Here is a 13792-nt window from a genome sequence, read left to right as displayed (position 1 = left end):
TTTGCTGATCTTCATGTGTTTTTTGTTATTTTTGTTGTTGTACATAGCAAAAAGTTAAGGCCTCATGTTCACAGGCGGGTCAGATTACGCATACTGGAGCACGCAGCGGAATCCAACCCTGCCCGGGTCTTCATTGCAGATGTGTGGGAAGCGCCGTCCGGCGCCCCGCACATGCACAGTAGAGTTGTTTTTTTTTTAACTCCTGCTTTCCCACAGAATCCGTGGTCCGTCCGCAATTGCAGACCGGCCGCGAATCGGATGGCTTCCATTGACTTCAATGGAAGCCGTCCGTGTGGGAACCGCACTGAAACGGAGCATGCTGAAATTTGATTGCTGCATCAAAAGATCCGCAAATCAAATCCGCATGCTTTAATTCAGCTGCAGACACTCATATCTCCCTTTGGACTGCTTGAACTTCAGATTCTCCGCGGTGATTACCGCGGTATACCGCTCCCATTTCAATGGTGCCTCGCAGACCTGCGCTCAATTGCGGCGATAGAAATGCCACAATTTTTGAGTGCTGTCTGCTCTATTTCGCCACGTTTTTAACGCACTTCATCGCCCATCACAATGATGGGGTGCGTTAAAAACTGCTGACTGACATGGCAACCTGCATCCGAAAGACTCCACAATCAAAATCTCAGCGTTTTACTGATGCGAAGTGTGAGAGTGGCCTAAAGGCGGGACTTTTATGTTTTTATTTTTATTATACATTGATTACCAGGTGTTGCCTGTGCATTTTATTTTTAGACGTGAAAATAATGTGTGTGTGTGTGTGTGTATATAATATATATAATGTGTGTCTGTGTGTATACTGATTTAATATATTAGTATACGAGGAGGAGCTTGTCTGTGTAATATCTTACTGCATAAGGGGGAGGTCGTCTGTGTAATATATTGGTATATGAGGAGGAGGTCGGCTGTGTAATATCTTACTGCATAAGGAGGGGGTTGACTGTGTTATATATTGGTATATGAGGAGGAGGTTGGCTGTGTTATATATTGGTATATGAGGAGGAGGTCGGCTGTGTAATATATTGGTATATGAGGAGAAGGTCAGCTGTGTAATATCTTAAAATAGCAACCAATCACAGCTCAGCTTTCACTTGTTATACTGCTGAGGTAAAATGAAAGCTGTGCTTTGATTGGTTGCTATAGGAATCACAGATTTCCTTTCTGACAGCTTTCATAAGAGTGGATGCTCGGCTCATTTCTGTGTGGTACATAGGAGCTCAGTGCTAGTGGGACGCTGTATGGTAGTTGGAGCAGAGGAGGAGGTTGTCTGTGTAAGATATCTGAGAAGCAGGAGGTCTGTGTAATATATTCGGATTTGAGAAGGACCGTCTGTATTTAAATTATTGTATCATGAGGAGGAGGTTGTCTGTGTTAGATAAGACTGTGAAATGAAAACCATCTGTTCAAGAGCAATTCCAGCATCACTCCCCCCTTCCCCACCCTCCAGGGGTAGTGGGGCTGTCTTATCCTTCCCAAATTTGTCCCCATGGGATGAGTTATATATGTACCAAGTTTGGTTGAAATCGCTCCAGGCGTTCATGAGTTATGGTGGCACATACATACATACATACTACTTCATATAAATAGATTTAACTTTTTTATTTTTCAAATGTCAACAGGAAGTGGACCAACTCCGCCTGGAACGGCTGCAAATTGACGAACAGCTCCGACAAATCGGAGCCAGCTCGAGGCCTCCTCCAAATCGCCCCGACAAAGAGAAGGGTTATTTGAGTGAAGACTGCAGTGGCATAGGACGAGGAAGTCGACCTTATAACAATAGGGGGCGTAATAGAAGGGGGACTGGTTATGCATCGGGTAAGTCAGAAATACTGAAGGTCTTTCACATTGGTGCTTCTGTTTTCCTTACTTGTGAAGGAGCAAATACCCTTGGTGGTATCCATGTTGGGGGAACAGGGTAAAGCTGTAGTGTCCTTGTCACTTTGAGGAGGAGATTGGGGCGCATATTGGTACAGATGGGGACACCTGGGATTTGTGAGACTAAACCATATTGATGGGAGACCATTTATCATTGGATGCAAAAATATTTGATTATTAAGTGAAGTCTGTCACATATATTTTGCACATCCAGCTCCTCCTTACATATAATGTGCCACTAATATATGAATCCAAGGCTATCTTTCTGATCTTACTCGGTACGGCAATTACATGAAAAATGATTTTTTGCACAAGCTGCGTGGTACGTAAATGACTTCTGAACCATTTAATGGGCAGTTCCACTGACCAGTTCTTCCAGGATTCTATCCTGCTCCAGAGTCTACCCATTTGCCCCCAGGCAGCTGATTGACCTCTTAACGTCAGGGGAGTCTAAGACACGGTTCGTCACTGAAGAACTGGGCGGACGTCTCCCTTCAGCTTCTGCGCATTCACACTGAGGTCATCGAGTCTGGAGAAGCATACAGATGTCCCTACGCACAGGCCAAAGTGGGAGGGTGGCGCCGATCCCGTCCTTCAGTGACACATGTTGTCTCCCGTTACTTGAGCTGCAGACGTTAATCATCACACTAAGCAGGTTAGCATTTGGAGGGGGGAATAAGTCCTCATCAAGTTGGATCCTCTTATCGAACAGTTCAGGAGTCATTTGCATATCACGCGGGAAGCACAAAATTCAGAGTTCCTGTGAAACCAGCACTGAGGAAGATAAAAAAAACTTTGGAATTATCTTAGTGGACATTATATGTAATGAGAACCTGGATATGGAAACTTCATCTTATAGACTTCCTTCAAAAGACTTGACATTATTACAAGTGTTTAGAATGGAGAGGAGAGTAGTTATCAATATCCAAGAGTCCCAGAAAAAACCTTTAATTCCAAATTGAGAATGAAATAATCAAACTTTTTGTTACAGGTACAAACTCTGAGGCATCAAATGCTTCGGAGACTGAGTCTGATCACCGAGATGAGCTCAGTGATTGGTCTTTGGCACCCGCTGAGGAAGAGCGTGATAATTATATTCGGAGGGGTGATGGAAGAAGGCGTGGTGGAGCACGAGGTCAAGGACTGAGGGGGCGTGGGGGCTTCAAAGGTAAGTGTTTTTTTTTAAATTATTTTCAATCTGTCTTGATATAAGGAGCACTTTTTACTGCAACTCAATGCCCAGAGGATTTTCAACTTGAGGAGCAGGAAAGAAAATGTCCAAATATAAGCTTCCTCTTAGTGTACAAGCTCAGACTCCCACCGCTTGCCTGGAGTGAAAGGACAACAATATTACTTGCTCTGGTGAAGTCCATGATTTTTGCTACTTACACTTTCTTTTAAAGTAATTTTGGACTAAAAAGGGCCAGTTAGCTCTTCATCAACTGCGCAGTTTATAAGAACTGGAGAATTCCCTCATTTGACTACCTTTAAGGGCATTGTTGCTGCCATATGTATTTTACAAAGTTGTAATAATTTGGTTTGCTTATTTTAGCAAATGATGACCAGTCTCGAACAGACAACAGACAGCGCAATTCCAGAGAGCCTAAAACGAGGACAGCAGATGGCTCTCTCCAGGTTAGTCAATGAGTGTTTATTATTAGAGATGAGCGAGTATACTCGCTAAAGGCAATTGCTCGAGCGAGCATTGCGTTTAGCGAGTACCTGCCCGCTCAAGACGAAAGGTTCGGGTGCCGGTGGCGGGCAGGGAGCTGTGGGGGAGAGCGGGGAGGAACGGAGGGGAGATCTCTCTCTCCCTCTCTCCCCCCACTCCCTCCTGCTGACAGCCGCTACTCACCGCTCCCCTGCGCCGGCACCCGAACCTTTCGTCTCGAGCGGGCAGGTACTCGATAAAGGCAATGCTCGCTCGAGCAATTGCCTTTAGCGAGGATACTCGCTCATCTCTATTATGTAGCCATTATACATTATTGTATGAATATCTACTATATGCTTTTTCTTCTAAATTTGACGATTTGATTGAGTAATCTCGAATGGAGGGGAAACGTCTGACTGTTAAGCTCTGGTACAGCTACCATATTTTAGGTGTTGTCTATGATAAAACAACCCCTTTAATTAACAACCTGATCTTATCGATGCTTTCTTGTCAGAGTACTTCCATAAAGGCAAATGGATATCCCCCTAAATGTTGTTCCAAATGTTCAACTGTTTTTATTTTAGTTGAGTGGGAATACTAGAACTGCGAAATGTGACCAGGACAAGGAGCATCAATGATCCTTGGTCATAAAAGGGTTAATAGCGCACTTTTGCATACTCAGCAGAACAAAAAAGGGAGCCCACAGTATTTTTTCAGCTTGTGGCAGGGCTCAATAGGCTGATGTTAAAAGAACAATATACTGCAGTACAAAAGTAGTGCAGTATACTGTACAAGTGATTGCAAGATTAAGGATATGCAAAACTAAGTTGAATTTAAACTTTGAACTGTATTTTATAAATATTTCAAACTCCACACGCTCCTTTTGTTCGCATAGAAATGTGAAACAATAAAAGAAATTCATATTCCTGCATCTGTAAAAGTCTGAACTAGTAAAGTATTGTATTATTTATCCGGCATAGTGAATCACAATATAAAAATATATACATTGCCAGAAGTGCATTTTTTTGTAAGCTCATCTCCCCCCTCAAAAAAACAAAGTTATATATACCCCCAAATGATAATAGAAACTACAGCTCACCCTGCACAAAAACAAAAAGCCTTTACATCGCCTCATGGATGGAAGAATACATTGTGGGTCTCACAATGTGGTGACAAAATGCAATTTGAAAAAAAATCTTACATTTTCAAAAGTAGTAAAGTGTAAAAAAAAACTAGTTTGGTATCACCTTTACAGTGATACCTGTACAGACCCACAGAATAAAGTGAACTGTGCTATAAGCACCTTTTAACCCCCCCCCCCCCCCAAAAAAAACAATGGCGCAATAGTTTTTTTTTTTTTATTGCACCGCAGTGCAGAAGTGTGATAGATGACACCTTAGTCGAAAAGGATCTGTTAAGGAGGCATTAGGCATAAAGGCCCCATACACATTAGGAAAAAGTCATTCCAAATCACTGATTTTAGAAGAAATGTTCAACATGTGCACGGGGGTCTCGCGACTCTCCCCTGACATATTCTGTTCGGGAAATAAACACCAGGCATGGCATATTAAAATCCAATGTACTATCATTTTGTTTTCCTTCTGGCAGCGGCTTACTCGCCTGTGCCCATGGAAAACATCCTGTCAAACTCCAGATTCAAGTGTATGGGTTTCTTGGGAGAAACTGCTATTGAAGGTGGATGGGCACCTTAAGCAGTGCAGGTATTGCAAGATAATATATAGGTAATATGTGGGGTACGCTCAAAGTGGGTGCACACACTCTGCAGGAGAGAGAAAGCTGTGGGTATCCGCAGCATAGAGCCATGCTGTGACACTCAGTGCTTTGATGTGGTTTGTTCACCACCTTGAGCTGCAGCCATTGTAGGTAGAGCAGAGGGCTGCCTGGAAGGTCAGGCCATCAATTGGTGCTGGCCGAAACGAGGCAGCCAGTTGCCTCTGGTGTTTGGGAGAGGTCATGGTGGAGATCTCAACCAGTAGGAGGACCAGATGAATGCAGGCCATGGGCACTACTCTACCTCAACGCCGGGTTACCAGGCAGGGTTTTTTTTATATGTCCACAGTTTAAGGTCTGTAGTAGCAGCAAGTAAGACACTTGAGTGTACTTTCTACATAACTGAACCATAAGTGTACGGAGCTTCACAGGCATGCATTCATTTCCTTTGCTACTTGTCTATGCCTGGACACAATTCTTCTCAGCCACAGCAAAACTATATGGCCCTGATGATCAGTCAGAATGGCAAAGCGCTCTGCCCAATCATTATGGAAATGTCAGAGGGGGTGTGGTGCTACTGGGTCCCACTGACTGTGGACTACAAGATGTAGGTACTTTTTTAGTACAATTTTTGTTTTCTTACTAGTAAATACGTCTTCTAGTCCAAAGCTATGGTACTTATTAAAGTCCTAAATCTAATAATCCAGCCTTTTATTACAGATCCGGATTGACTGCAATAATGAAAGAAGTGTACATACTAAAAGCTTGCAGAGCACACCCATTGAGGGTAATCGACTTCGCACTGGGAAAGACCGGATTCAGAAGAAAGAAAAGTCCGAGGCAGTGGACGGGCAGCAGATGGTGGTTAACGGCGTACCGTAACTTTACATGTCTCCTGTCAACCCTTCACACTCTAAGCAAATTCTAAGATTCATCATATTTCACGTTATAGAAGCCTGATAGGCCAAAGACAAATAGGCGAGAAGACATGGGGCATGAAACAAAGCGTTCCTGTTAGCCTTATTTTGTTAGTATTGGCTATAAAAACCGTTTTCAAAGGTCAGACATTGGAAACCTATTTGCATTAAATATCAAACCTTCAGAGGCTTTCAAGTACATATTGCACTTGACTTAAAAAACGAAAAAAAAAAAGATTAAAAAAAAAAGTATTTTTTGTTTAAAAGAGAAAATAAATGAAAAAATGCTAAGCTGTGTGTTGGTATAATTGTGTTCAGTTGCACTATTTTCAGGCAGCTGATTTAGATCAGTAGACAACAAAAAAAAACACTGCTATATTTCAGTTTTTACAGACTGAACGCATCTATTCAGCCGGGCTCATGTTTCCACTTATGTCTTACATCATTCCTTCACCTCCAACTTATTGGACAATATCTTTAGTGGGACCTAATAATTGTGCAACGTAATGTCATTTCTCATTTGGTTAAAAAAAAAAAGAAGAAAAAGAGAAAAAAAAAAAGTTGTATGATCTGTGCCTTTTTTATATCTCAACATGTATGGCTAGTGTTTGAATGCAGGAATCGGGGAGGAAACTGTAAGTGTAAAATATATGTAGCAAACCTTTAAACCCAATAGAACTATTAAGGTGAGTGCATGCTTTCCATACATACGTAGACATAAGCCTCGGCTGCCGACAGTAGAAATTTTTGGTTTTGCACTGATATATTAGCAATTAATAGTCATGCCAGGAACCCCGGTGTCTTCTCCGAAGACTGAATAGATGGGACCATGTTTTTTTTTAATGTTGCGAACGATGAGTTAACTCCAGAGTGTCGCAGGTTTGTGTATGATGGATGAGTGAGAACCTGTTTAGTATCTGGACCATTTTTTAAAGACTTTCCCCCCCCTGTGCAGGAAGGGTTGGTAGATGCTTGTATACACCCTAAGACCTTATACCCATGACGTTGGATGGATTTCCCCTATCTGTAAAGTAAATCTATTTTAAGAATGAGGTCTAATAACAATACCGCTATACAATGTAGCTTTTTGTCCTTTTAATTTCATCTGCTACATTTCTTTATTGCCTATGAACTCACAGCATGTACTGAATAAGAGCTTCTCCTTATCTGCCGAAACTTCCAGATAAGCCCTGCTTTCTCATCCTCTTCTTCCTGGAACCAATTTTCTTTCGACTTTCCATCTTCTTGCATACAAGTGAATACACAATAGCAACTTGCTGCACTTAATTTAACAGATCTTACAAAAAAAAAAAGGAAAGACTTAAAAGTATTGCCAAACACTAATTTTAGTTATTTATTTTTTGGGAATGTATAGTATTTGGAAAATGAATGAATTGGTACATTGCACACATCATCTCTACGCTGGTTTGGTTTAAAATACTGTAGATAATTAACCAAGGTAGTCTAACCTTGTCAATGCCCTTCGAGGCGTTCTCCTCTGTACATAATAGCTACAATATATTGGACTTTATGTTGACATTTGTTTGGTTATAGTGCAATATATTTTGTATGCAAGCAGTTTCAATAAAGTTTGATCTTCCTCTGCTAACTGAATTGGGTTGACTGTTCAGAATTTAAGCATTGAAGCCACCCCCTCTTTTTTTTTTTTTTTTAAAGTGGGCCTGTCACCTGTGCGTGGTGGACGTTACCATTTTGTGAGCTATTCCAACTATCTTACTAGGTGTCAGTGGTCTTCATTCAGTGGGAACGTGTTACTACGCAAAAGGCACATCGTACAGACAGACGTAGGAGAACTGAATTTGTCACTTGATGTGTACCTATTGTTTGTTGGCTAAAGAAATCCAAGATTCAGTGCTGATTGGTTCTGATTTGGAGCTCCGCTTTCCTAATCCACTACTTCCATTCACATAGTCTGGATGCATTATGCTGAACTGGATGGACGTATGTCTTTTTTCAGCCTTACAAACTATGTTACAGCCGTAAAGTTTGGCCACTCCCACACTTGTGCATTTTGGTTCATGTTTTGCGTTAGTATTATAAGCCAAATCCAAGAGTGGGTCCAAAGTGCAACAGAAGTCCATATCTTATATCTAATCGTAAGTGATCGTCGATGAAATAGACAGGAGTAGCGCATGCCGTGAGTTTTCATGTGAACCCTCAGTCTGCGCGAATAAACTTCCAAGTATATAGCCTCATTGACTATAACGGGGGAGGGTGCTGTCTGTGTATTTACACAGACAGACACAGAACATAGTCCTAAATACGCGAGTGTGTTGGGGGGTCTAAAGGGGTTTTCAGGGACTTTGATATTAACCCCTTAAGAACCAAGCACTGTAAATTTACGGAGCTTGGTCTTTGGCTTTAATCCCGACCGATAGCAAAAATACAGCGCTGGGATTATAAAGCCCCTGCTCCTGCAATCAAGCAGGAGCAGGTCGGGTTGTCAGCTTTTAGTCACAGCTGAGAACCCTGAGGAGAAGGGACAAGCACTTTTTACCAGTTTATGCCTTCTTCTTTCCCGGATACATAGCGTTTAATGAGCACTATGTACTAAGAAGTGGAAGTGTCTCTTCTACTACGCAACCCGGCGATCACGTGACTGCGGAGTCCCCCTGTTAGAGCAGAGCTGCAGGGTCCTAGCAGACCCTCATTAGCTGTGTTAGTGAGTATTGCCACTACAGGAGGATGTTTTTTCCTGTAACTGGGGCTCCTGTGGATGCTGCTCCAATGGATGCCCCAGCTACAGTGGAAAAGTGTGTAATAATAAACAAAAAAAAAGACCATGTGAATGACCCTCAGAGGTCTTATAATGACATCATGGGGGTTATAGATGGCAAAAAAAAGAGTTGCAAAAATAAGTTTAAAAAATTACAGAATAAAATAAAAATATATGCATAAAAAAATATTACCCAAAGCTGACGCCAACCAAAACAGTCGCCGTATGCGCCCTTTATTCCAAAACCATACATATTTTATATATCAAAACGTCCGAAACACAACGAGGAACCCATTCTCATACTTTATTTTAGCGTAAAATTACTAATTTGGAAAAAAATGTATAAAAGTTTTTAAAAAATCATTTTTTTATCCTTTTACCACCAATAAAACTGAGAAATCGGAAAGTCAGTGAAAAATATATTAAAAAGATAGCCCAATATGTCATGGGGAAAAAAACTACAGCAGAAATAATTTTGATAGCTGAAGAAATGAAAATAGGGCAGTAAAACCACCACACGATTAAAATCCCTTTTAGGTACAAAACTAGGTTTTACTGCTCTATTTTCTTTCATTTAGCTACCAAAATTAATTTTGCTGCTTTTTTTTTTTCCGTGACAAATAGGGCTTTTTTTAATATCTTTTTCACTGACTTTTTTTCCGTTTTTTTAGTTTTATTGGGGGTAAGAAGCTTAAAAAAATGATTTTTTTTTAACATTTATAATTTTTTTTTAAATTATTTTTATATTTACACTAAAAAAAAAGTATGGGAATGGGTTCCTCTATTTGTTTCGGACAGTTTGATATACAGTATGTATGGTTTTGGTTTACAGGGCGCATACAGCGACGTTTTTTGTTGGCGTCTGCTTTGTGTTATTCTCTTTCTTATGTATATATTGTTGTTTTATTCTGTAAATTTGTTCTACTGATGTATGTAATTATGTTTTTTACTATCTATGTCCCCCATGACGTCATATAAGACCTCTGGGGGACATTCACATATTTTTTTTTTGACACTTTCCCACTGTAGCTGGGGCGTCCATAAGAGCCCTAGTTACAGGGGAAAGCAACCGCTGTGGTGACATTAGTCACCTGCAGAGCTGCCAGGGTCTAGTCTGCAGTAGCAGGGAATCCCAGGAGGTCACATGACCCCCCGAGGCTCCCGTAGTGAAAGTACATGTTACTTTCACTTTCTCCATACAGTGCTCATTGAGCACTGTATATCGGGGAAGCAGAAGGCAGGAAGGGTTAAAACCCCTCCTGCCTTCTGCTCCGGGTTATCAGCTGTCACTTACAGCTGATAACCCGTTCCTGCCTCTGATTGATTGCAGAGGCAGGAGAATTAAAGCACCGCCGTAATTTTACTATCGGCGGTGCTCTAAGCCCAGGACCAGCCGCCGTAAATTTACAGTGGCTGGTCCTAAACGGGTTAAAGGTGGTTTCACACTGGTGAGAAAATTGCGTCATTTTTGCCTGCTGCGATAGTACAAAAACAGATTATGAAACCAATGATTTTCAATGGTTTCCTTCCCATCTGTGATGCATTCAGTGATGCGATGTTAAGAGAACAAAAAATCCCGGCATGCACTATATTTATGTTTTATCTCCTATGTTTCCCTATGTAGCCTTCTTTTTATCGCAATGCAACAAATTTAGCAATTTTATCACGGGCGGCAGCGATGCAAGATCATTCTAAAAAACAAAAAACATCGCTGACGCTCAAAAATCGCAGGAATAAAGAAGCGATTTTTCTCGCAGCAAAATCCTGTTCGCCCATGTGAAACTAGCCTAAGGACTTAATAGCAGATCGGTGGGGATTCAAATCCTAGCAACCCCTATGAGTAGCTGTTTTAAGGGGACATGTTGCTTAGGCAAACCGTACAGCATCTTAATTGTATACCAAGCTTAGGGTCATACATTTTATAGTAGCTATGCCAGATACTGCTACTCTGTCCCATGCATTTGAATGGGACTGGACTGCAAAAAGACCATTTGACCAATGAGCGTGACTGTGCAGACGGAGGAACAAGCTACATTGGCCCGAGTGTAGTGACCTTCAAACAGCTAATTGACAAGAATGATGGAACCCCCGCTGATTGGCTATTGATGATCCTAAGGATGGTCCTCACTATTTAAAGAAATTGTGCCAAGACTGCATTCCTTGTTCATATGCCCTGCTAGAGCATACGAACATAATAGAGTGAGGTCTCCTGCTCTGGAACCCACTCTGGTTGTAGAATTGAGAGACATTCAGGACAACTATCTACAAAAAGACTGTAACCGATGAAAGTAGCATTGCACATCAATCACCCAAATGTAGCTACCCCCCAAAACAGTTTATTTCAGCAAGAATTACCGGAACTTGAACCCCCACTTATCTGATATTGACAATCCTAAGAATGCTCATCACTATTTAAAGGGATTGTACCAAGATTGCATTCTCTGTTCATATCCCCTTTAGGGCATAACAACGTCATAGAGCGGGGTCCTCTCCTCAGGACCCTATTCTTTCGCAGAATGGAAATCTGCTCATGACGGTTGTTTGAGAATGGCCATCCTGTACTACAGTATGTTCTCTGCAGCGTTTGCTGAAGGACAAATGTCTCGCTGGCTGCAGCTTTCCCTGGCCAAATCAACTATTCGTCAACTGTGCTAACGGTTGGACTTGGAGCTGATCAGTCTGAGTCCCATATTCTCAGAGGGGTTCTGTATCTTGGCACAACCCCTTTTCAGTACCAGATAACCATTTTAACTTTTAGGTTCCATCCAGAGAAGTGATGCTAGGTGTTTTTACATAAAAACCGCCTCGCACCCGGGAGTAGAACGCACGTTGACTAGCACGGTATGGGGCTGGGTTTCTCGTCTTGATAATGCGCTCCCCTGTGTGAAGGTAGCCTTACTCTGTGAAGGAAGTAGGGGATTTAAATCCAAAGCCAGAAGTGGATCCAACAAGGAGGAGGAGACCTTTTTGTATTTTCCATCCCTTTTGAATCCATCCTTGGCATCCGGTTCAGATGCGGTCTCCAGGAGTGGATAAAAATGAGAGAAAACCGCAACATAAACTGTTGCATGTGTGAATCCATCCTAACAGAAAAACTGAGCTCTGAATCACAAAGTAGTATGAAATCAGTCGGATCAAAAGTTAGAATAAAAAATAAGTTTCTAGTAATAGTAGGTACACTTTACCCGAGTTTTCCAAGATGGCCGACTCCTCTGTAGGTCATGCCATAGGCACACCCTCCAGTTCCTATTGGATTAAGAGATGCTGCATGCGAAAGAATGATTGTCGCCATCAGTGTGTAAGTGATGGGTCCATTTGGATACTTTAAATTCATATAATGGGAAATATTGAATGTTTACTCAGTTCTGTGTCATTCTTCTGATGTTCATGATGCAAGACAATGAGATCTGCTCCGGGTTTTGTGTTGCATCTTACTAGGAATTGATTCAGATTTCCATCACTTGGGACGTTTCTGTTATACTGATAAGTTTTGTGTTGAAGCATTTCTATGTCACTCAACTAAACTGTGAAAAAGACCAATGCTTTGTAGACATGACTGAGCTGGGAAGTGCAGATTGTCTGCTCTGTAGTATATTTTTAATGGGAATTGATATTTATGTAACTAATAGCTTTTATTTGGCTTTAACATTCGAAAATTCCATAATTCCACAACATTGTTTGGAAATTTTGCCTTTGTGTTCTAATTGAAAATGATATATTTTTCCCTAATAAACCTGGTGCTGTTCTATAGTGCGATACATTTTTAATAATGTTTAATCTTGTGCTTTATTTTGTTGTCTCCATCGTCCGACTAAGGATGGTTTCACACCTGCAACGGAAACCTCCCGAGGTTCCATCATAAATGAGGCTGAAAATAGCGGAAGAAAACGCACGCATGCAAAAGTCAACCATTTGGGCGGATCCCAATGGAGTCCGTCCGTCGCTGTTTGGTTCCGTCTAGAGGCTGAACCATTCAGCCACAGGGATTCCCCTTTTCTGCTCCCCGATTGGAGCAGGAAAGCAGAATCCCCAGCGCAGATGTGAAAGCACCCTAAGGCTACCTTCATACACTTTTATTGTGGCGTTTTTGGGGGCTTGTAAAAATTCCCTGAATTGCAGTTTTTGTTTTGGTGCGCTTTCTTGTTTTTTTTACACATTTTTACATGCAATTTTTCAGCCTTTTTTATTTTACAGACCATAATATGAAAAAAAACCCAAACCTACAGACTGCTATATTTGCAAATATTTTTTTTTCAATATATTTTCTCATCGACTTGCGGTGATCTTTGCCAAAAAAGGGCAAAAACACCACGAAATACATGGAATTTTTCCTAAAAGCAGTGTATGTGAAACTGTTAAAAAAGGATTTCACAGACATATTTTCTAGTGTGCCCGCCGACCTGCCCCCCCACGAGTATGAAGCCTTTTATAGCACTGTACTATATATTGAGGCCTAATTTGCATGACCGTGTTTAGGTAAGCATTTTGTTTCACTAGTCATCAGACAAAATTAGGAGTGGAACCTGCAAAAAGAAAAAACTCTACAGGACTTATATTCACACAAACACATTTGCACTGGTGGTATGCATGCTAAATTTGTGCACCTCATACGCAGCGAATAGAACCTGTTGATTTTAATGGGTTCGTTCACATGAGTTTTTAGCGCATAAAAAATACGCAACGTGCGTAAAATAGGACATAATAAACCAAAACGTAATTGCCCATTGAAATCAATGGAAGCTTGCGTGCGTGCTTTTTTGTTTTTTTTCACGCATAAATATGCAGGGCATACACACTCAAAAACTCAACGCCCATCATGCAATTAGGTTTACGTCCATGGGAAGCTGGCCTAAGCTTGTGCCTCTT

At 41.3% G+C, this 13792-nt stretch overlaps 1 protein-coding gene across 1 annotated transcript in view; it reads left to right on the top strand.

Annotated features, from left to right (window-relative positions):
* The window catches only part of FMR1 (fragile X messenger ribonucleoprotein 1), a 53175-nt gene extending 45372 nt beyond the window's left edge, over positions 1 to 7803 (top strand). Inside the window, exons 13-16 of the mRNA XM_066581794.1 lie at positions 1635 to 1830; positions 2882 to 3058; positions 3443 to 3525; positions 5993 to 7803. Of these exons, the coding sequence (XP_066437891.1) occupies positions 1635 to 1830; positions 2882 to 3058; positions 3443 to 3525; positions 5993 to 6154 (618 nt within the window). The 3' untranslated portion in view covers positions 6155 to 7803. The remainder of the gene's footprint in view (positions 1 to 1634; positions 1831 to 2881; positions 3059 to 3442; positions 3526 to 5992) is intronic.
* The last annotated feature ends 5989 nt before the right edge of the window (positions 7804 to 13792 follow it).

Source organism: Eleutherodactylus coqui, chromosome 10 (genome assembly GCF_035609145.1).
Source record: "Eleutherodactylus coqui strain aEleCoq1 chromosome 10, aEleCoq1.hap1, whole genome shotgun sequence".
Taxonomy (NCBI): Eukaryota; Metazoa; Chordata; class Amphibia; order Anura; family Eleutherodactylidae; genus Eleutherodactylus; species Eleutherodactylus coqui.
Note: the sequence above shows the minus strand (reverse complement) of the source record. Positions and strands in the feature narration are given on the sequence as shown.